This window comes from Macaca mulatta, chromosome 7, assembly GCF_049350105.2.
Source record: "Macaca mulatta isolate MMU2019108-1 chromosome 7, T2T-MMU8v2.0, whole genome shotgun sequence".
NCBI classification, from domain to species: Eukaryota; Metazoa; Chordata; class Mammalia; order Primates; family Cercopithecidae; genus Macaca; species Macaca mulatta.
The window spans coordinates 104,903,610-104,926,285 of NC_133412.1; the positions used below are offsets into that span (position 1 = coordinate 104,903,610).

General features: G+C 38.4%; 1 protein-coding gene across 5 annotated transcripts in view; it reads left to right on the forward strand.

Annotated features, from left to right (window-relative positions):
* The window catches only part of NUBPL (NUBP iron-sulfur cluster assembly factor, mitochondrial), a 295,919-nt gene that overhangs the window by 210,061 nt on the left and 63,182 nt on the right, over positions 1-22,676 (forward strand). For all 5 annotated transcript variants that reach the window (XM_077940878.1, XM_077940880.1, XM_015143512.3 and 2 more), the window contains one exon: positions 15,790-15,875. In XM_077940878.1, the coding sequence (XP_077797004.1) occupies positions 15,790-15,875 (86 nt within the window). The remainder of the gene's footprint in view (positions 1-15,789; positions 15,876-22,676) is intronic.

The window sequence follows — 22,676 nt, forward strand, 5'->3', positions numbered from 1 at the left end:
TTTGCTTTCCATTTTCTCGGTGGATCTTCCTCCATCCCTTTATTTTGAGCCTATGTGTGTCTCTGCACGTGAGATGGGTCTCCTGAATACAGCACACTGATGGGTCTTAACTCTTTATCCAATTTGCCAGTCTGTGTCTTTTAATTGGGGCATTTAGCCCATTTACATTTAAAGTTAATATTGTTATGTGTGAATTCGATTCTGTCATTATGATGTTACCTGGTTATTTTGTCCATTAGTTGATGCAGTTTCTTCCTAACATCAATGGTCTTTACCATTTGGCATGCTTTTGCAGTGGTTGGTATTGATTGTTCCTTTTCATGTTTAGTGCTTCCTTCAGGAACTCTTGTAAGGCAGGCCTAGTGGTGACAAAATCTCTCAGCATTTGCTTGTCCTTAACAGTGGATTCATTCTAACAGAATCGGATCTTCTTGCTTCATTTCTTTAATTTGATCTTCAATCACTGATACCCTTTCTTGCACTTGATGAAATCAACTGCTGAAGCTTGTGTATGCATCACGTAATTCTTGTGCCATGGTTTTCAGCTCCATCGGGTCATTTAAGGTCTTCTTTACACTGTTTATTCTAGTTATCCATTCGTCTAATCTTTTTTCAAGATTTTTGCTTCCTTGCGATGGGTTCAGACATCCTGCTTTAGCTTGGAGAAGTTTGTTATTACCAACTTTCTGAAGCCTACTTCTGTCAGCTCATCAAAGTAATTCTCCATCCTGCTTCATTCCGTTGCAAGGTGAGGAGTTGCGATCCTTTGGAGGAGAAGGGGTGCTCTGGTTTTTAGAATTTTTCAGTTTTTCTGCTCTGGTTTCTCCCCATCTTTGTGGTTTTATCTGCCTTTCGTCTTTGATCATGGTGACCTACAGATGTGGTTTTGGGGTGGATGTCCTTTTTCTTGATGTTAATGCCATTCCTTTCTGTTAGTTAGCTTTCCTTGTAACAGTCAGGTCCCTCAGCTGCAGGTCTGTTGGAGTTTGTTAGAGGTTCACTCCAGACCCTGTTTGCCTGGGTATCACCAGTGGAGGCTGCAGACCAGCAAAAATTGCAGAACAGCAAATATTCCTGCCTGATCCTTCCTCTGGAAGCTTCATCTCAGAGTGATACCCGGCTGTATGAGGTGTCAGTCAACCCCTACTGGGAGGTGTGTCCAAATTGGGCTAACGGTGGTCAGGGACCCACTTGAGGAGTCGGTCTGTCCATGGTGTCAGAGCTCAAACACCATGCTGGGAGAACCACTGATTTCTTCAGAGCTGTCAGACAGGGACATTTAAGTCTGCAGAAGTTTCTGCTGCCTTTTATTCAGCTGTGCCCTGCCCCCAGAGGTGGAGTCTACAGAGGCAGGCAGTCCTCCTTGAGCTGGAGTGGGCTCCACCCAGTTTGAGCTTCTGGCCACTTTGTTTACCTACTCAAACCTCAGCAATGGCAGACACCCCTCCCCCAGCCAGTCTTGCTGCCTCGCAGTTCCATCTCAGACTAGCAGTGAGCAAGACTCCCTGGGCGTGGGACCCGCTGAGCCAGGTATGGGATGTAATCTCCTGGTGTGCCATTTGCTAAGACCATTGGAAAAGTGCAGTATTTAGGTGGCAGTATCCCGATTTTCCCAATACAGTCTGTCAGGGCTTCCCTTGGCTAGAAAAGGGAAATCCCCCGACCCCTTGCACTTCCCAGGTGAGGCGACGCCCCACTCTGCTTCCACTTGCCCTCCGTGGGCTGCACCCACTTTCACACCAGGCCTAGTGAGATGAACCAGGTGCCTCAGTTGGAAATGCAGAAATCACCCATCTTCTGCATTGATGACGCTGGGAGCTGCAGACCAGAGCTGTTCCTATTCGGCCATCTTGCAAGGGTTTTATCTTAACTTTACAGCAGACATCAGAAAGAGGAAGCAGGGAAGAGAGAGAAACAGAATGAAGACAGACAGACAGACAGAGATAGATATGCACTAACAGTACCATCTGATTCCATCCTAAGTGCTTTAAAATCTGTGGAAGCCTCTTTGGTCCCCAGTTGTTCCTAAGTGAACTCAGTCTGGTTAGTTCTGCTTCTTATTTTTTTAAATTTTTTTATTTTTTTTGAGACAGAGCCTTGCTCTGTCACCCAGGCTGGAGTGCAGTGCAGTGGTGCAATCTCGGCTCACTGCAAGCTCTGCCTCCTGGGTTCACACCATTCTCCTGTTTCAGCCTCCCAAGTAGCTGGGACTACAGGTGCCCGACACCACACCCAGCTAATTTTTTTGTATTTTTACCAGAGATGGGCTTTCACCATGTTAGCCAAGATGGTCTTGATCTCCTGACCTCATGATCTGCCCGCCTAGGCCTCCCAAAGTGCTGGGATTACAGGTGGGAGCCATCATGCCCAGCCAGCTCTGGTTAATTCTTTATAGCATCATTAAGATGGAGTGACTGGAAGCCCATTTAACGGTTGACTCCATTATACTGAAGAGTCAGTATTTGTCCCTAAACATCAGATATGTATCCAGATTTTTTTGACGAACTTGTATTCCTTTTTGTTACACACACACACACACACACACACACACACTAAGTCCTGGGATACATGTGCAGAAGTCACAGGTTTGTTACATAGGTATGCATGTACCATGGTGGTTTGCTGCACCCATCAACCTGTCATCTACATTAGGTATTTCTCCTAATGCTATCTCTCCCCTAGCCCCTAGTGCCCAACAGGCCCCGGTGTGTGATGGTCCCTTCCCTATGTCCATGTATTCTGATTGTTCAGCTTCCACTTACGAGTGAGAACATGTGGTGTTTGGTTTTCTGTTCCTGTGTTCATTTGCTGAGAATGATGGTTTCCAGCTTCATCTATGTACCTGCAAAGGACATGAACTCATCTTTTTTTAATGGCTGCATGGTATTCCGTGGTGTGTATGTGCCACAGTTTCTTATCCAGTCCATTATTGATGGGCATTTGGGTTAGTTCCAAGTCTTTGCTATTGTGAACAGTGCTGCAATAAACATGCATGTGCATGTGTCTTTATAGTAGAATGATTTATAATCCTTTGGGTATATCCCCAGTAATGGGATGGCTGAGTCAATGGTACTTCTGGTTCTAGATCCTTGAGGAACCGCCACACCATCTTCCACAATGGTTGAACTAATTTACAGTCCCACCAACAGTGTAAAAGCATTCCTATTTCTCCACATCCTCTCCAGCATCCATTGTTTCCTGACTTTTTAATGATTGCCTTCTAACTGGCATGAGATGGTGTCTCATTGTGGTTTTGATTTGCATTTCTGTAGTGACCAGTGATGATGAGCTTTTTTTCATATGTTTGTTGGTGCATAATGTCTTCTTTTGAGAAGTGTCTGTTCATATCCTTTGCCCACTTTTTGATGGAGTTGTTTTTTTCTTGTAAATTTAAGTTCTTTGTAGATTCTGGATATTAACCCATGTCAGATGGATAGATTGCAAAAATTTTCTCCCATTCTGTAGGTTGCCTGTTCACTCTGATGATAGTTTCTTTTGCTGTGCAGAAGCTCTTTAGTTTAATTAGATCCCATTTGTCAATTTTGGCTTTTGTTGCAATTGCTTTTGGTGTTTTAGTCATGAAGTTTTTGCCCATGCCTATATCATGAATGGTATTGCCTAGGTTTTCTCCTAGGGTTTTCATGGTTTTAAGTCTTATGCTTAAGCCTGTAATCCATCTTGAGTTAATTTTTGTATAAGGTTTAAGGAAGGAGTCCAGTTTCAGTTTTCTGCATATGGCTAGCCAGTTTTCCCAGCACCATTTATTAAATGGGGAATCCTTTCCCCATTGCTGGTTTTTGGCAGGTTTGTTAAAGATCAGATGCTTGTAGATGTGTGGTATTATTTCTGAGGCCTCTGTTCTGTTTCATTGGTCTATATATCTGTTTTGGTATCAGTACCATACTGTTTTGGTTACTGTAGACCTGTAGTATAATTTGAAGTCAGGTAGTGTGATGCCTCCAGCTTTGTTCTCTTTGCTTAGGATTGTCCTGGCTATATGGGCTCTTTTTTGGTTCCATATGAAACTTAAAGTACCTTTTTCTAATTCTATGAAGAAAGTCAGTGGTAGCTTGATGCAAATAGCATTGAATCTGTAAATAACTTTGGGTAGTATGGCTATTTTCACGATATTGATTCTTCCTATTCATGAGCATGGAATATTTTTTTCCATTTGTTTGTGTCCTCTCTTAATTTCCTTGAGCAGTGGTTTGTAGTGCACCTTGAAGAGGTCCTTGACATCCCTTGTAAGTTGGATTCCTAGGTATTTTATTCTCTTTGTATCAGTTGTGAATGGTAGTTCACTCATGATTTGACTCTCTTTTTGTCTATTATTGGTGTATAGGAATGCGTATGATTTTTGCACATTGATTTTTTATTGTGAGACTTTGCTGAAGTTGCTTATCAGCTTGAGGAGATTTTGGGCTGAGACGATGGCGTTTCCTAAATATATAATCATCTGCAAACAAAGTCAATTTGACTTTCTCTCTTCCTATTTGAATACCCTTTCTTTCTTTCTCTTGCCTGATTGCCCTGGCCAGAACTTCCAATACTATGTTGAATAGGAGTGGTGAGTGAGGGCATCCTTGTCTTGTGTCAGGTTTCAAAGGGAATGCTTCCAGCTTTTGCCCATTCAATATGATATTGGCTATGGGTTCGTCATAAATAGCTCTTATTATTTTGAGATACGTTCCATCAATAAATAAAAAAACGCTTAGTTTATTGAGCGTTTTTAAAATGAAGTGGTGTTGAATTTTATTGAAGGCCTTTTTGCATCTGTTGAGATAATCATGTGGTTTTTTTCATTGGTTTTGTTTATGTGATGGATTATATTTATTGATTTGCATATATTTAACCAGCCTTGCATCCCAGGGATGAAGCCAACTTGATAATGGTGGATATGGTTTTTTTATTTTTATGTGCTGCTAGATTTGATTTGCCAGTATCTTATTGAGGATTTTTGCATCGATGTTCATCAGTGATATTGGTCTGAAATTTTCTTTTTGGTTGTGTCTCTGCCTGGTTTTAGTATCAGGATGATGCTGGCCTCATAAAATGAGTTAGGGAGGACTCCCTCTTTTTCCATTGTTTGGAATAGTTTCAGAAGGAATGGTACAGCTCCTCTTTGTACCTCTGGTAGAATTCAGCTGTGAATCCGTCTGGTCCTGGTTTTTATTGGTTGGTAGGCTATTAATTACTGCCTCAATTTCGGAACTTATTGGTCTATTCATGGATTCAACTTTTTCTTGATTTAGTCTTGGGAGGGTGGATGTGTCCAGGAATGTATCCATTTCTTCAAGATTTTCTAGTTTATTTGCATAGAGGTATTTATAGTATTCTCTGATGGTAGTTTGTATTTCTGTAGGATCAGTGGTGATATCCCCTTTATCATTTTTTATTGTATCTATTTGATTCTTCTCTCTTTTCTTTATTAGTTTGGCTAGCAGTCTATCTATTTTGTTAATCCTTTGAAAAAACCAGCTCCTAGATTCATTGATTTTTGAGGAGTTTTTGTGTCTCTATCTCCTTCAGTTCTGCTCTGATCTTAGTTATTTCTTGCCTTCTGCTAGCTTTTGAATTTGTTTGCTCTTGCTTCTCTAGTTCTTGTAATTGTGATGTTCGGGTATTGATTTTAGATCTTTCCTGCTTTCTCCTGTGGGCATTTAGAGCTATAAATTTCTCTCTAAACACCACTTTAGCTGTGTCCCAGAAATTCTGGTATGTTGTGTCTTTGTTCTCATTGGTTTCAGAGAACTTCTTTATTTATGCCTTAATTCATTATTTACCCAGTAGTCATTCAGGAGCAGGTTGTTCAGTTTCCATGTAGTTGTGTGGTTTTGAGTGAGTTTCTTCATTCTGAGTTCTAACTTGAATGCACTGTGGTCTGAGAGACAGCTGTTTATGATTTCCATTCTTTTGCATTTGCTGAGGAGTGTTTTACTTCCAATTGCTAACTAGAATAACCAGTTTAGAGAAGAACGTAAATGACCTGATGGAGCTGAAAAGCAGCACGAGAACTTTGTGAAGCATACACAAGTATCAATAGCCTAATCGACCAAGCAGAAGAAAGGATATCAGAGACTGAAGAGCAACTTAATGAAATAAAGCCATTAAGACAAAATTAGAGAAAGAAGAATGAAAAGGAACCAACAAAGCTTCCAAGAAAAATGAGACTATGTAAAAAGACAAAACCTATGTTTGATTGGTGTGCCTGAAAGTGACAGGGAGAATGAAACCAAGTGGAAAAACACTCTTCAGGTTATTATCCAGGAGAATTTCCCTTCCCCAACCTAGCAAGACAGGCCAACATTCAAATTCAGGAAATACAGAGAACACCACAAAGATACTCCTTGAGAAGAGCAACCCAAGACACATAATCATCAGATTCACCAAGGTTGAAATGAAGGGAAAAATGCTAAGGGCAGCCAGAGAAAAAGGTCGGGCTACCCACAAAGGAAAGCCCATCAGACTAACAGCAGATCTCTCTGCAGAAACCCTATAAGCTAGAAGAGAGTGGAGGCCAATACTCAACTTTCTTAAAGAAAAGAACTTTCAACCCAGAAGTTCATATACAGCCAAACTAAGCTTCATAAGCAAAGTGAAAGAGAAATAAAATCCTTTATAGACAAGCATCCAGGCCTACTTTACAACAGCTCCTGAAGGAAGCGCTAAACTTGGAAAGGAAAAACTGGTACCAGCTATTGCAAAAACATACCAAATTGAAAAGACCATTGACACTATGAAGAAACTGCATCAACTAACAGACAAAATAACCAGCTAGCATCATAATGACAGGATCAAATTCACACATAACAATATTAACCTTCAATGTAAATGGGGTAAATGCCCCAATTAAAAGACACAGACTGTCAAATTGGATAAAGAGTCAAGACCCATCAGTGTGCTGTATTCAGGAGACCCATCTCATGTGCAAAGACACACATAGGCTCAAAATAAAGGGATGGAGGAATATTTACCAAGCAAATAGAAAAAAAAAGAGGAAAAAATACATGGGTTGCAATCCTAGTCTCTGATAAAACAGACTGTAAACGAACAAAGGTCAAAAAAGACAAAGAAGGGCATTACATAGTGGTAAACGATCAATGCAACAATAAGAGCTAACTATCCTAAATATATACGCATCCAAGAAAGGAGCACCCAGATGCATAAAGCTAGTTCTTAGAGACCTACAAAGAGACTTAGACTCCCACACAATAATAGTAGGAGACTTTAAGTCTCCATTGTCAATATTAGACAGAACAATGAGATAGAAAATTAACAAGGATATTCTGGACTTGAACTCAGCCCTGAACCAAGTGGACATAATAGACATCTGCGGAACTCTCCACCCCATATCAACAGAATATACGTTCTTCTTGGTACCACATCACACTTATTCAAAGTTGGATTCTTAACCTTCCAAAGCACACTTGGTCTCTCTCACCAGTAACTTTTTTCTTTCTCATCAATTAGGATGATTTAGAACACCAGTAATGTTGATATAGCATTGTTTCCAGTTATTATTGTGTTTAATTCTTTTTTCAGCAATTGATACAATTTTCTTTTTTTCTTTTTTTTTTTTTTAAGATGGAGTCTCGCACTGTTGCCCAAGCTGGAGTGCAGTGGCGCGATCTCGGCTCTCTGCAAGCTCCACCTCCCGGGTTCACGCCATTCTCCTGCCTCAGCCTCCCAAGTAGCTGGGACTACAGGCACCCACCACCACGCCTGGCTAATGTTTTTTAGTTTTAGTAGAGACGAGGTTTCACTGTGTTAGCCAGGATGGTCTCAATCTCCTGACTTTGTGATCTGCCCACCTCTGCCTCCCTAAGTGCTGGGATTACAGGCGTGAGCCACTGTGCCCAGCCAATTGATATAATTTTCTATGGGAGGATTTCTTTCTGAGGTGAGCAAGATAATGATTCATTTCTAAATTAATAAAACATATTCTCTTTATGACTGTAATCACTTGTGTAGTCTGTTAGAAAGGAGCAAGAAGTCAAAATAGTGACTCATCCAAGAATTATTTATATTTCCTGTTGAAACACTGTCTGTGAGTACATTTTAGGTGAATTTACCTTTTAAATTATGTTTTCTTTCTGCTGATACTAATATTGATAGGTAATCCTTGATCTTATAGCAAATTATATTTAAAACTCAGGAATTTTGGGGTGGCAGGAGAAAGACAGAGGAGACCTAAAATATACCAGTGCTTAATAGAAAATTATATTTGGTATTGTTTTTGTTAAACATCAGACATTGAATGATTATTTTCTTTTGATGCAAGTATATTTCTAAATAAAGGAGAATCAGTAGCACTAAATATTAAGAGCAGTGTGAACATTAAAAATAGTTAATTTTTTAACGTCTTATTTGACTTTATATCAATATGCTCATAATTGTAAGGTATAGAATTATTTCTCCAGCTATAATCCTGAGCAGGTTTTGTTGCACGTGTTTATTAGGCTCTAGCACTGAAGTTCTCAGTCGAGCAAGAGAATTAGATACAATCTGTGCCCTGGGGACTAGAATTCATAGTTGAGTTTTTCCACATTGGTATAATTATGATCAGTCTGACACCTGGAATCATCAGTTTTAAATGTTTAACTACTCTGACCTTTGACCCAAATCCAGATATGCAGTCATAAATAGATTTTCCTCTTAATAGGAGAATTAACAATTAATATTCTAAATAATTATTTTGTAAAATGTTTACATATTTGCCAGTGTCTGCCAGTTAACCTTTTATAGTAAATTATAGTAAATCTCAGCTGATAAGAAGCCTTTTAAAAGGATTACAAGTTGTGAATTAGCATTTAAACAATATTATTTAATCATTTAGACTTAGACATTTACTTTAGAAAATGGATAGAGAATTCTTGGCCTGGCATGGTCCTCACGCCTGTAATCCCAACACTTTAGGAGGCTGAGGCGGGCGGAACATGAGGTCAGGAGACCATCCTGGCTAACACAGTGAAACCCCGCCTCTACTAAAAATACAAAAAATTAGCCAGGCATGGTGGCGGGCGCCTGTAGTCCCAGCACAGGAGGCTGAGGCAGGAGAATGGCGTGAACCTGGGAGGTGGAGCTTGCAGTGAGCCAAGATTGCGCCACTGTACTCCAGCCTGGGCAACAGAGCGAGACTCCGTCTCAAAAAAGAAAAAGAAAAAAAAAAAAAGAAAATTGATAGAGAATTCTTGATGGGCTTCTTGAGATAGGCATTTTTTCCTCAGAAAATAATTCCATTTATTGCAAACTAAACTTTATTTTTTCTGCTGTTGACATTTCCTTACAGTTGGTAGAGGGAGCACAAGTTTTCTATCAGTCTCTTAATCACAAACTGAAGTGACATCATTAATGATGATATAAAGGGAGAAAATTCTAGACTAATTCATATTGGCTCATGTTTCTGGGAAAAATCAAAATTTAACAGGTAGAAAGCCAAGTATTAGAAAGATAAAATGTAATATCAGGTTTCAGAGACCATATGTTGAGTGATACAGTAACAAGAATCAACTGACATAATTCCTTTAAAATTTAAAAATCCGGGGCCGTGTGCGGTGGTGCACGCCTGTAATCCCAGCACACTGGGAGGCAGAGATGGATGGATCAGCTGAGGTCAGGAGTTCGAGAGCAGCCTGACCAACAAGGTGAAACCCCATCTCTACCAAAAATTAGCTGGGGGTGGTGGTGGGCGCCTGTAATCCGAGTTACTCAGGAGGCTGAGGCAGGAGAATTGCTTGAATCTGGGAGGCGGAGGTTGCAGTGAGATGAGATTGTGCCATTGCACTCCAGCCTGGGTGACAGACCAAGACTCCATCTCAAAAAAAAAAAAAAAAAAGCCCTTCACAGTGGCTCGTGCCTGTAATCCCAGCACTTACTGGCTGAGGCAGGTGGATCACTTGAGGTCAGGGTTCGAGACCAACCTAACCAACATAGAGAAACCCCATCTCTACTTAAAAAATACAAAAATTAGCTGGGCATGGTGGCGCATGCCTGTAATCCCAGCTACTTGGGAGGCTGAGGCAGGAGAATTGCTTGAACCCAGGAGGCAGGGGTTGCAGTGAGCTGATATTGTGCCACTGCACTCCAGCCTGGGCAACAAGAGCGAAACTCCGTCTCAAAAATAAACAAACAAATAAATAAATAAATAAATAAAATTTAAAAATATGGGCTATCAAAGCAAACCTGGACAAATGGGATGACATCACGTTTAAAAGCTTCTGCACAGTAAAGGAAATATCAACATGAAGAAACGACCAGGAAATGGGAGAAAATATTTGCAAACTACCCAACTGACAAGGGATTTATAACCAGAATATATAAGGAGTTCCAACAACTATAGGAAAAAATCTAACAGTCCAGTTTAAAAATTGGCAAAAGATCTAAATAGACATTTCTGAAAAGAAGTCATACAATAGCAAACAGACATATGAAAAGGTGCTCAGAATCATTGATAATCAGAGAAATGCAAATCAAAACTACAGAGAGATACCATCTCACCCCAGTTAAAATGGCTTATGTCCAAAGTCAGGCAATAACAAATGCTGGCAAGGATGTGAGGAAAAGGGGACCCTTGTCACTGTTGGTGGGAATATGAATTAGTAAAACCACTATCTAGAACAGTTTTGAGGTTCCTCAAAAAACTTAGAGCCACGGTATGATTCAGCAGTCCTACTGCTGGGTATACACCCAAAAGAAAGGAAATCAGTATACCAAAGAGATATCTGTACTCCCATGTTTATTGCAGCACCATTCAGAATAGCCAAGATTTGAAAGCAACCTTGGTGTCCATCAACAGATGCATGATTAAGGAAAATGTGTTATTTATACACAGTAGAGTACTATTTAGCCATAAAAAGAATGAAATCCTGTCATTTGCAGCAATATGGATGGAACTGGAGGCCATTGTGTTAAGTGAAATAAGCCTGGCCAGAAAGACAAACATTGCATGTTCTCACTTATTTGTGGGATCTAAAATTAAAACAATTGAACTTATGGACAGAGAGAGTAGAGGATAGTTATTCGAGGTGGGGAAGGGTACTGGGGTTGGGGGGAGATGGTAGTGGCTAATGGGTACAAAAATAATAGTTAGAAAGAATGAGTAAGACCTAGTATTTGATAGCACAACAGGGTGACTATAGTCAATAATAACTTAATTGTACATTTAAAAATATCTAAAAGTGTAATTGTATTGTTAATAACACAAAAGATAAATGCTTGAGGGGATGGATACCCCATTTTCCAAGATGTGGTTATTACATATTGCATGCCTGTATCAAAACATCCCGTGGACCCCTTATGTATATATACCTACTATGTACTCACAAAAATTCAAATAAAATTTAAAATAAAAATCTGGGTTATGCTAGATTAAGGACTAAATTTAATTTTACTGGAGGTTGTGTTGTTTCTTTATGCATTATTTTCTTATCATAAATTCTGAAGTTCATTCTAGGGCTATTTGAAATGATTACTTATATGATATATGAAACTTATACACTATACTAAACTTTGATATACTATACAGCAAAAGAGGTAGTGGTTTATGTGTGAACCAGTTATGTTTTTGGTCTTCTTCAACAAGGATTAGAAATTTTTTTTTTCAGGGCAAAACCCAGAGGCTGATTGTATTGTGATTAAGGACTTAATCATTAATTAAGAACATATATTTCAGCAAAATACCGCATATATTTCTACAAATAGTAGACAAAAAAAAATTTATACCAAAAAAAGTTATATAAATACAGTTCCTTGAAATGTTTACATGCTTCATGAGCATTTGACAGGACATGAAAGATGATCACTGTCCTTGTCAAATGTTGTTATTAATTTGTTCGAATGGTGCTATTCAGACTATTCTGCAAAGAAACTCAAATGGCATAGATGCTTATTTGTGTTACTGTGTTAAGGTGAATTAAGTACAGAGAAAACCAAGCCAGTTTAATCCCCCTCTCTAGTATCTTACAGCTATTAAAATAATGTCTCCGAACATTTTTATAATTTTTTTAATGTAACAGCTGTTTAAGTTAAATAGGGCCTATGGAAATAGATTCAATTTGTAAAGGAGTTAATTGAGATATATTGAGACTTAGTTATTCAAGGTTATATATTATATTAAGACTGTCATCACAACCAGAATCTGGAGCTCTTGACTCCTAGTGCAAGGAGTTGCCAACTTAAAGTTTATAATCTAGGGGATATGATCATCTAGGGGAGATGATTCTGAAAATACAAGAACATTGTTTAAATTGCTGATCTTTTGTTAAGTGCTTATTTTGTGCAAAATATTATGTCATTACTTTTGTTTGATAAAAAGATGAAAAATATCATAATTGCCCTTGAAGTTATATTGTGTAAAGATGATACAAATAGTAGACAAAAAGTATGTAAAAAGTAACGTGTTTATATCATATGAAAGCTAAGAATACTTTTTAGAGCCAATGCAGTAGAGAACACCCTACATACTAATATATAGTGAAGGAGAAGATTTGGAGGAAATAGCTTCCTCTGATTATGTAGGAAGAGAATCGCTCTGAGATTGACGACTAATACCTCTTAAATAAGATTATTAGGGCAGTTAGGTTGAGCAGAGGTAGTTCTAAAAGCTATTTATAGTTAAGATGGAATGCTAAATAGTGTAATCATAGAGATAACTGAGTCCTTGGAAACTATCTAGTGCAGGCACTAGTTTTACAGTTAAAGAAACCGAGACTCAGAGTGATTCTGAGTTATTAGTTTGAGGTTAGTTATATAGCTGGATACAGCCAAAGCTGGAATTTGATCCCTTCCAAATGACTGGATATGAAAAAAACTAGGAAACAGATTAATAACAGAATCTAGAAGGTGGCAAATTCTGGAAGTGTATTGGAGGTGTAGAGTATAATTTTTGCCAAGATGTAATTTCCGTCAGTCTTTGCAAGAGGGGAAAGAGGAGTGTTAATTTTTGGTTTCTTGGGTGAAGTCAATCAAATACTAGGCTGTAGTGATCCATGGAACAGTTTGAAAAGTAGGATGAGCTGCTTGATAGCCTTTAGGAAAATGACCCTCCCAGCAACGTATAAGGCATTTTATTAATAACAATAACAAATGTAATAATGATGATATTAACAGTGTTAGCTATCATTTATTGAATGTTAGGCATCATGTCAAGTAACTGTGTATAGTGGTTTATTTAGTTATTCTAACCCTGTGACCTAAGTATTTACATGCCATTTTGTCGATGAAGAAACAAAAACTCTGATAGGTTAAGTCATTATCTAGTCACACAGGTAGTCAGCTGTAGAATCAAATTTTGAATCCTGATCTCTTAGAATTCTAAAAATAGTGTATCTCAAACTTGAGTAATGAATAGGCCCTTCTTCTAAAGGAAAAATAATCTTCCCACACCCCATACTGACTTATTTTTATTATAAGATTACTTAACTAGGTATAAACACAAATTCCTTAAGTTTTTAGCTCATACTGTATAGTTTAAAAATTAAATTAAATACAAGCAAAACTTACAAAATCAGTAAAATTCGAATTTATGACATTAATTTAATGTAAAACATGTTTTTTCCTGAAATGAAGATGCTGATTGCAAGATGAATTTATAGCTAACTACTACTGTATAGGTTCTTTTGAGTTTGGCATGCCTATACTGCCATGTGCTTTGTGATAACTTGGTTCTCCCACCACTTTTCTCTATTCAAACTTCTTCAAAATATCCCTTCAGGCAATACTGTCTATTATCTAATACCTTCACTTGGTGTAATCAGTTATTTATTGTTAATCTTGCCTCTGTTTTCATTAGTTGTGTCAGACTGCCGCTTGATACCAGTTTAACAGTTTGGGGCTCTGAATTGTCGTAGCATTGTGTATTTAGTTATAAGGTGATGGTCAGCCATGTGATCCATATTATGTTTATGTTAATTATCTTTTAGGTTATCATCGAGAGGGAACCACAAAGTTAAAAAAAAATTCACAGACTCTGCCAATCTTAACTAGGACTTTGTTATTTCGACCTAAAGAAAAATTGTACTGCACTTTCTGTCAAAACTCTATACCCTAGTACTACCTGGTTTCTGTAGGGTAGTAGTGGAGATCCAGAAAATTTGCCGTCTCCATCCATTTCAGTTCAGGCCTCTAACATTTTGCATCTGAATTTCTGCCACAGCCCTCAGTTTTATTCCCACCAAACTGCTTTCCATAGTGTGAGTTTTTAAGAATATAAACTTCTAGGACTCAGCTTAAGAATCACATCTTCCTGGAAACTTTCCTCTATTGCTTCTCCTATGTCTAGCTTCCATCTGTCATATTTCACCATTTTATCTCCTAGATTGAATTAGTTAGCTTTTCTTCCTGTTTCTTCTTTATAACTCCATAACACTTTGTGCACACCTCTGTTATGATGCTTAGCATATTGTTTTGTAATCCTTATTTTTTCAGTCTCCCAAGTAGAATATTAACAGCTTCTTCCTCCTCCTCTTCTTCTTTCTTCTCCTCCCCCTTGTTCTCCTTCTTCTCCTCCTTAGCATATTGTATTGTAATGCTGAATTTTTCAGTCTCCCAAGTAGACTATTAACAACCTCGTCCTCTTCCTCCTCCTACTCCTCCACCTCCTCCGCCTCTTCGTCTTCCTCTTCTCCTCCTCCTCCCCTCTTTATCCTTTCCTTTCTTTCTTCTTTCTTTCTTCTTACTTCTTCCTTCTTTCTTCTTTCTTCTTTTTTTTTTTTTTTTTTTTGAGACGGAGTCTCGCTCTGTTGCTCAGGCTGGAGTGCAGTGGCCTGATCTCAGCTCACTGCAAGCTCCGCCTCCTGGGTTCACGCCATTCTCCTGCCTCAGCCTCCCGAGTAGCTGGGACTACAGGCGCCCGCCACCTCGCCCGGCTAGTTTTTTGTATAGTTTTTAGTAGAGACGGGGTTTCACCGTGTTAGCCAGGATGGTCTCGATCTCCTGACCTCGTGATCCGCCCGCCTCGGCCTCCCAAAGTGCTGGGATTACAGGCTTGAGCCACCGCGCCCGGCCTTTTTTTTTTTTTTTTTTTTTTTTTGAGATGGAGTCTCACTGTATTGCCCAGGCTGGTCTTGGACTTCTGGGCTTAAGTGATCCCTCCGCCTCAGCCTCCCAAGTAGTTGGGATTACAGGAACACGCCACCATGCCTGGCTATTGGACTGTTAATTTGAAAGTAAAGCCTACCTCATCCATCTGTATAACTGCACGTTATCTGAATGGGAAGAAAGTTCCACTGATAGAGTTATGATCCTGAATCACTGATTAGTCAGTTGTGATTTTGTTTTTATTTTATTTTATTTTTTGTTTTGAGATGGAGTCTTGCTCTGTCAGCCAGGCTGAAATGCAGTGGTGTGATCTTGGCTCACTGCAACCTCTGTCTCCTGGGTTTCAGTGATTCTCCTGCCTCAGCCTCCCAAGTAGCTGGGATTGTAGGCACGAGCCACCATGCCTGGCTAATTTTTGTATTTTTAGTAGAGACAGGGTTTTACCATGTTAGCCAGGCTGGTCTTGAACTCGTGACCCCAAATGATCCGCCCACCTTGGCCTCCCAAAGTGCTGGTATTGTAGGCGTGAGCCACCATGCCCAGCCCAGTTGTGATTTTAGAAGTGAGGATTCAAAGGTAGGCAAAAACAAAGTCGACATTTTCTTGTCTTTCTCATTCATTTGTGTAAAATGTATGTGAATGACCTAAGTAGTTAATGTAATAGACTATTTGCGCATGTAAGCAACATAATGTTGAAAGTAATTTCTCCATAAATAATGAAAACATAATAGCATTTTGTTTAACTTTGGCTAGGTGCTGTGATTGTCTCCACGCCCCAGGACGTCGCATTGATGGATGCGCACAAGGGTGCTGAGATGTTTCGCAAAGTCCATGTGCCCGTAAGCATTTACAGCTTCACTGTTGAAAAATATAAAACTCTTCTAACTGAAGAAGCAAGTCATTGAAAAATACAGTTAAAGTTTTAATTTAGTCCTGTGCAGGAGTCTTTATGAAAGTCCTAGTTTATCGTTATGGTTACTTTAAAAACACACTTATAGGTGCAAACGCGTCTATACAAGATATTAATCCAGAAGAATTCTAAGACACCCTTTAGGTAAGAGTTTTCTATAGAAGTACTACTTCTCTCATACTTGCAGCTCTCACTGACCAAAAAAAAATTACAAGAGTGTTTTAGGAAATTATTTAGATCGATAGACTTGAATAGATCACTTATGGGGAAACAGATGAAAAAAGATTACTTTTTTCCTTCTGCCTCCTACAGTTCAACTCATTTATAGCTCACCTTCTTCTAGGAGGCACTTCAGGATTTTCTACCCAATTTGGTGGAATGAAAGTTAAAAATAAAATAAAAATAGACAAAATAATTAAAGTTAGATGGAGTCAGAAGTGAAGTCAGTAAAAAAATTGCATGCTATTAAGGAACTTAAATACATGCTAGGGGTGTACCACGACTTTTCTAGCAGCCAAAGGGAAAGAAATATAGTACCATTATAAAACTGTGCGTTTCTGCAAGTTAAAAAAAAAATAAAACTGGATGCTCAAGAGAGACAGAGCTGAGACCAGAGAGAAATATCTTCCCTAAGTTCTTAGAAAGAAGAACCTGTGCATGTAATGAACACACTCTCATCACCTTCTTTACAGTAAATACAGGGTTCTTCCTTCTAGTGTGCCTCAACAAAAGCAGGTGGAATCGTGCTGGAGTACAATTTAAAACAAACATTTCAGTACAACGCCAACATGATACTTCTCTGTGGCTAGCTAGTAGCCTTGCTTAATTCAAAGACAGATTTTAGAGCATATACATCAGAGCTTTTTAAACTTCAGTCTGTAGATTAGCTTCAGGAGTCTCATGATTTTTCTCTCCCTCACCTCCCCCAGCCCTAAATTGTATGCCTACATGTATTTGTTTTGGTATGGAACGAATTATAACTTTTATCAGATTCTTCAGTGAGACCATGACACAGGATAAGATCCAATAATGTATTTGAATGAATGGACTTGAAGGGAAGCTTTCATAAATGTTTATCTCTCAGAGGGCTTCTGAAAAGTATAAAATAGTGTAGTAGAATGGTCGAGGTGAATTTCCTCAAGTACCTCTTCTCCCTTGCCAGTTAGCACAGTGCTGTGGGCATTGGCAAGCTGCGGAACTCTGGGTTGGATTGACATGTTCTCATGATGAGGAGGCTGATAAGGAAGGTGCCTGTTTGCTTACCTTCCAGGTGGTCCAAGGGTTTTTCACTAGCAGGTTTATAATTGTAATCAGCAAGTAGTTTAGGGCCATTGTTCTATGTTGTGAACTTTAGGTTGGAAAATTTTTAAAACAATGATAACCAAATGCCTGCCTCACACAGAAAACTCTCTAAAGCACCTAATTTGAGCAATGTTACTTCATATTATGCCCTGTAAGACAAACTAGACACAAGTAATGCCTACCCAGATAACTAAATAAGGTTACTTATTATATGGGATTTTAAAATACAAATCAGCAAAAAGTTAGAAGGTTATCTACCAAAAATTATGACATTGACTTAAGTAATCTATAATGCTTCTTTCTGGCAGAAATTAGATAACAGTGCCAATTGTCTGTTAAGATCACTCCAAAGTCAGGATAATAGCCATTCTATTTGCACATAAGTGAATGCTTAACTTCTCATTCTGTACGATGAGAGTTGAGGGTGTCTCACTCACCCAAAAACATGAATTCTTTGAGGAAGAAGTTTTAAACAGAGCAGAAGTAAGACCTCTTTCTTACAATTTTACCCCATATAAATTATCATTTTGTATATCAAAATACCATTTCAACTGACACTGCCATTTGAGGTGACTACGTATATGGAGCAAGTCCTACATGGACTTTGCTAGTTAGGAGTCTAATGACCGTAGTTGCCAAATTCAGCATATATTATTTTTCAGTCCCTATGTAAATCTGTATACCTGTAAACTTGGATACTTATACTGTTCTGACAGATTTTTTTCCTAGATTCTAAGGCAGAGGGTTGGACAGATAATCCTTATGGAACATAACAGAGAGGAAGAGGGATGATCACTAAGTCCAGGTTAGGCTATTGCTAGGTGGATGCCACTGAAGGATAAATGGTAAGGATATTAGCAAGGAAGTATTATGAAGACATATTCCAGATGAAGGCTGATGGACTGCATAAGGCTCATAGAACTACTTCGGGGATCAGTTAGAAGGTGAAAGAGCTGTTTGGGATCAGAAAGTTGATGTTCGAGTATAAGTTTGCCAAGTTAGAGCAGTTCTGGGTCATGGCAAGGTCCAGGATGTTGTCATGGGTTTGTGGGACTTAGTGGGAGTAGAAATGAAAGTCATTGGAATTGTGTAATTCTTCCAAGTTGAAATTTATAGTTCTTTCCTCTGTAAGAACTTTTGGACATCTTCCTGTATCTTTATTATAGCTCTCTTTTTTTTTTTTCACCCTACATTTAAATTATTTGCCTTCTAAACTACAAACATTTTTTAAAAGAGATAGAAGGTCTTAATCATCTCTTAAACCTGAAGAACAAGATAGGTATTCAGTAATGTTTGCAGGTGAATGAGTGAGAACTTTCCAGCAATAAGCTCTGTGAACAATTGGGCAATCATGATTAGCTACATTGTAAAGAAGGTCTTGGCTATGAGTGGGAAGTGGATTTGATGACCTCTGAGATCCCTCTGGGCCTTAAAAGTCCCAGAGCCTAAGTAATAGTAAAGGATTTGAAATTATTAAGTGTTTTATAAATACAAAAAAAGATGTTATGCTTTGTTTATACCAGTTTATTGCATTTCTTCCCCTTGGTTTTTAGTCCTGCTCTCTGTTTTTCTCCCATTTGACATGCATTAGTTACCGTGGAAACAATGATGTCATTGGAATGCATCGGTATGGACAGAGTTTAGTAATGTCTGCAAGAACATATTGAAGTTAATTTAAATGATTTCTTAAAACTCAAGGCTTAGATAGGGGAAGTAGAAGAGATGAGCTATTAAATTTTCTGTTCTCTGCCTGAAATGGTAGCAACTGTGCCAAATCCTTAATTATCTTAATATTTGTAGGTAGACTATTTTTTAAAACAACATAAAAATTTTCAGTCTTATACATTTTTAATAATGAGTAATTTATGTGTTGTGTCATTCTCACTCATTTTTCTTGCCTTCTTATACATGGGAGTCCCAAGCACCCGGATTTGGAGCCCTTCTCCTACCCTTGCACTATATGTCCTTTACTTCTTTGATAATCTCTTTCCCTGCTACTGAAAAGTAAATTAAAGTATATTTATTCTCTTACTCCTTTGGCACATAAGAGATCACTTAGTTACTTTTAATTCAACAAATGTGATTAATTTATTTTTCCACAAGCCTATATTTACTGATATTTAGTGTCTTCTATAAGCAAAGTACTGTAATAAACTTCCATTAGTGGTTTAGAAAAAAATAAAGAAGGATGAAGCCTCTTTCTTCAAGTACTTTATCATCCTGTAGACTAACTCTGTTTTGATGCAAAGGCCTTAAATTCTGAAAAGCATGAAAACACTTTTTCTTCCAGACTATCAGGGATGGCTTTATGGAAAAGCCATGATTATTTTTTTCATGCCCCTGTAATTTTACACATCCTGGTCCTTTGCCTGATAAACCACGGCCAGTTTAGGGAACTCATGTATTCATTTTTAACATCTCTGCTCAGACATTATTTCCTCTAGAAAGCTTTTCCCAGTGTGCCAGGAAAAGTTAATACTCCTATCTGGGATCTACTTACACATACATTTACTTTGGTTCTTATTGCACTACAGGTTTACCTGTCAGTCTTCACAGAAGAACGCAAATTTTGGATAGCAAGAAAACATGCTTTAAACAATCTTAAATGCATAGTTACCTGGCATATAGCAGGCAGGATACTTTGATTTAGGATGTAATGCCATCCACATCTGCTGTTCCCTTTACCCCCAGCTCATGGGCTGCTCTGCCTTGCTTTCTCTGTGCCACAGCCAAACTGGTCTTCTTCTACTTCTTTGAAGTTTCCACACAGCATTTTTCTCCTCGAGACCCTTACCATGCTTTTTCCCTACTGGAGAACATTTTAACCTCACTTTTCACCTGTTAACAGCCCTTTTTATACTTTGGTACTTAAACAAAAGGCTTTTCTCAGGGAGAGGGCACGTCTCCCTGAGAGACAGAGTCTCACTCTGTCACCCAGGCTGAAGTGCAGTGGTGCGATCTCAGCTCACTGCAACCCCTGCCTCCTGGGTTCAAGCAATTCTCCTGCCTCAGCCTCCCTAGTAACTGGGATTACAGGCACCCGCCACCATGCCCAGCTTATTTTTGTATTTTAGTAGAGATGGGATTTCACCATGTTGGCCAGGCTGGTCTCGAATTCCTGACCTCAAGCAATCCACCTGCCTCGGTCTCCCAAAGTGCTGGGATTACAGACGTCAGCCACCACGCCCAGCCCGCCCTAACCCTTTTATGAGCTTTTTTAGTTTTATGATACAATTATACTCTATTACTCCTTTTGTAACTGTTTTCACATTTGTTAGTACTTTCACATTTGCATACTATACTGTACTGTACTGTACTGTACTATACTATACTATACTATACTATACTATACTATACTATACTCATACTATAAGCTCGGTGAGTACAGGGACCACCTGTCTCTCTCGCTGTGCCTGGAAGATGCAGTTTCTCACTAAATATATGCTGAGTGAATGAGTGGAGTAGGATTTTCGTAGGCATATCTAGGGACTAGGGAGGGACAGAATTCAGTCTTGAAAGAGTCAGGAATACACAAGTTGTGTTCAGGATTGTTCAGTTTGTCTATAGTTGAGGTAGTGTGTATTGGTGTATGGCCAGGTTTGGTAGAGCCTTAAACAGTAGGCTAAGGAATTTGTACTTTCTTCTTAAGATTATAAGAGGAGTTCATAAAGAATGCTGGATGGGAAGTAGACATCATTAGGATAGAGCTTTACAAAGTTTTAATCTGGTGGAGATAAATAAAAAGAATAGGGGCCAGGAAACATGGAGGAAGTAAGGGAACATTTGCAATGATCAAAGTTATTCATGCTGCAGATTGTGACCCACAAACAGATCATGAAATTGATACAGTAAGAGATGTAATCAAAAATGCTTAAACCGTGTCAGAGTAAATTGCTCTTAGGAAGAGTCTTATTTCATAAAGATTTGGTCTCAAATATAAACACGTATATTATATGTGTGTATTGTGTGTTTCTTGCTCATGTAACAGTAATATTATAGTAGATGAACAGGTCAGCAGAGTGGCCTTCTTCCATGTAGTCAAGATGTAAAATATTTCTTTTATCAGTAAGACAGTTTAAAAAGTTGGAAAAACATGGTGTAGGTGATAGACAGTAAGGGACTTAATTAGAATAATGCCAGTGAAAATGGAAGGGGAAATGAATGTAATTGACATTTTGAAGGAAGAATTGACAATCTTGGGAATCGATTGTATAGGGTAGGAGAGTTAGAACAAAAAAGACAGAAATCAAAATAATTTTGAGAGTTATGACGCCATTAATAAATCTACCAGGAGCTGCTTTTTAGTTCAGGTTGACAACAAACTAGAAGAAATAAGAGGTTAGGTTCTCAGCCACAAATCTCTGCCCTTCTTCTCTATGAGAGTTGTGATTTAATAGTGTTCATCAAGGAAGAAACTGGTAAAGATATTGACAAGAGAAATGCTCTTTAAAAAGTTTCTTATATACAGATTTTTGTTATCATTTAGAGAACTGTATTTTTTATATTCTTTAGTGGTTTCAAATTAAATTGCTTTCCAAATTTTCTTATAATGTTTTAGATGATAGGAAACTACTTGCAGAGGCATTTTTGCATAGTAGTGAAGAACATGAGCTGAGGAGTTTGAATTGTAGATCTCAGCTCTGCCACTTTGTGACTGTATGACCTGAGTTATTTATTCTGTGCCTTAGTTTTCTCAATCATCATATGGGAATCATAGTAGTATTTTCCTCAGGAGATTAAGATGAGAAATAAACAAGATAATGCATATAAATGGCTTAAGTACAGTAGTTTTTGGCAGTCTAAGCACTCAATGTTTACATAATGTTATATAATAATTAATTTTTCTTATAACTTTTTAGAATGTTATAAAACAGATAAATTTACATATTTTTATGTATTTTACATGAGGATTTTGACTAATCCCTTTATTTGGTAATAAGAATTTGGGGCTGGGCATGGTGGCTCATGCCTGTAATTCCAGCACTTCGTGAGGCCAAGGCAGGAGTATTGCTTGAGGCTAGGAGTTCAAGACCATCTTGGGCAACATATTGAGACCCCTGTCTCTTCAAAAGAATAAAAAATTAGCCGAGTATGGTGGCATGCAACTGTTGTCCAAGCTACTCAAGAGGCTGAGGTGGGAGGATCACTTGAGTCTGGAAGGTCCAGGCTGCAGTGAACTGTGATCATGCCAGTACACTCCAGCCTGAGTGTTAGAGTGAGACCTTGTCTCAAAAAAAGAAAAAAATAATAATTAGAATTTTAAACACTACTGTTCTTTGAGATTTATGCCTTGAGTATATTCATTGAGCCATCTACATTATCTTCATGTAGATTTATTAAGTTGATATATTATTTTGAGTCTAAAATTCTGCATTATTTGAAATTTGCATTATTTAAAGAAGACAAATTGCTGTTACAAGTAAACCCC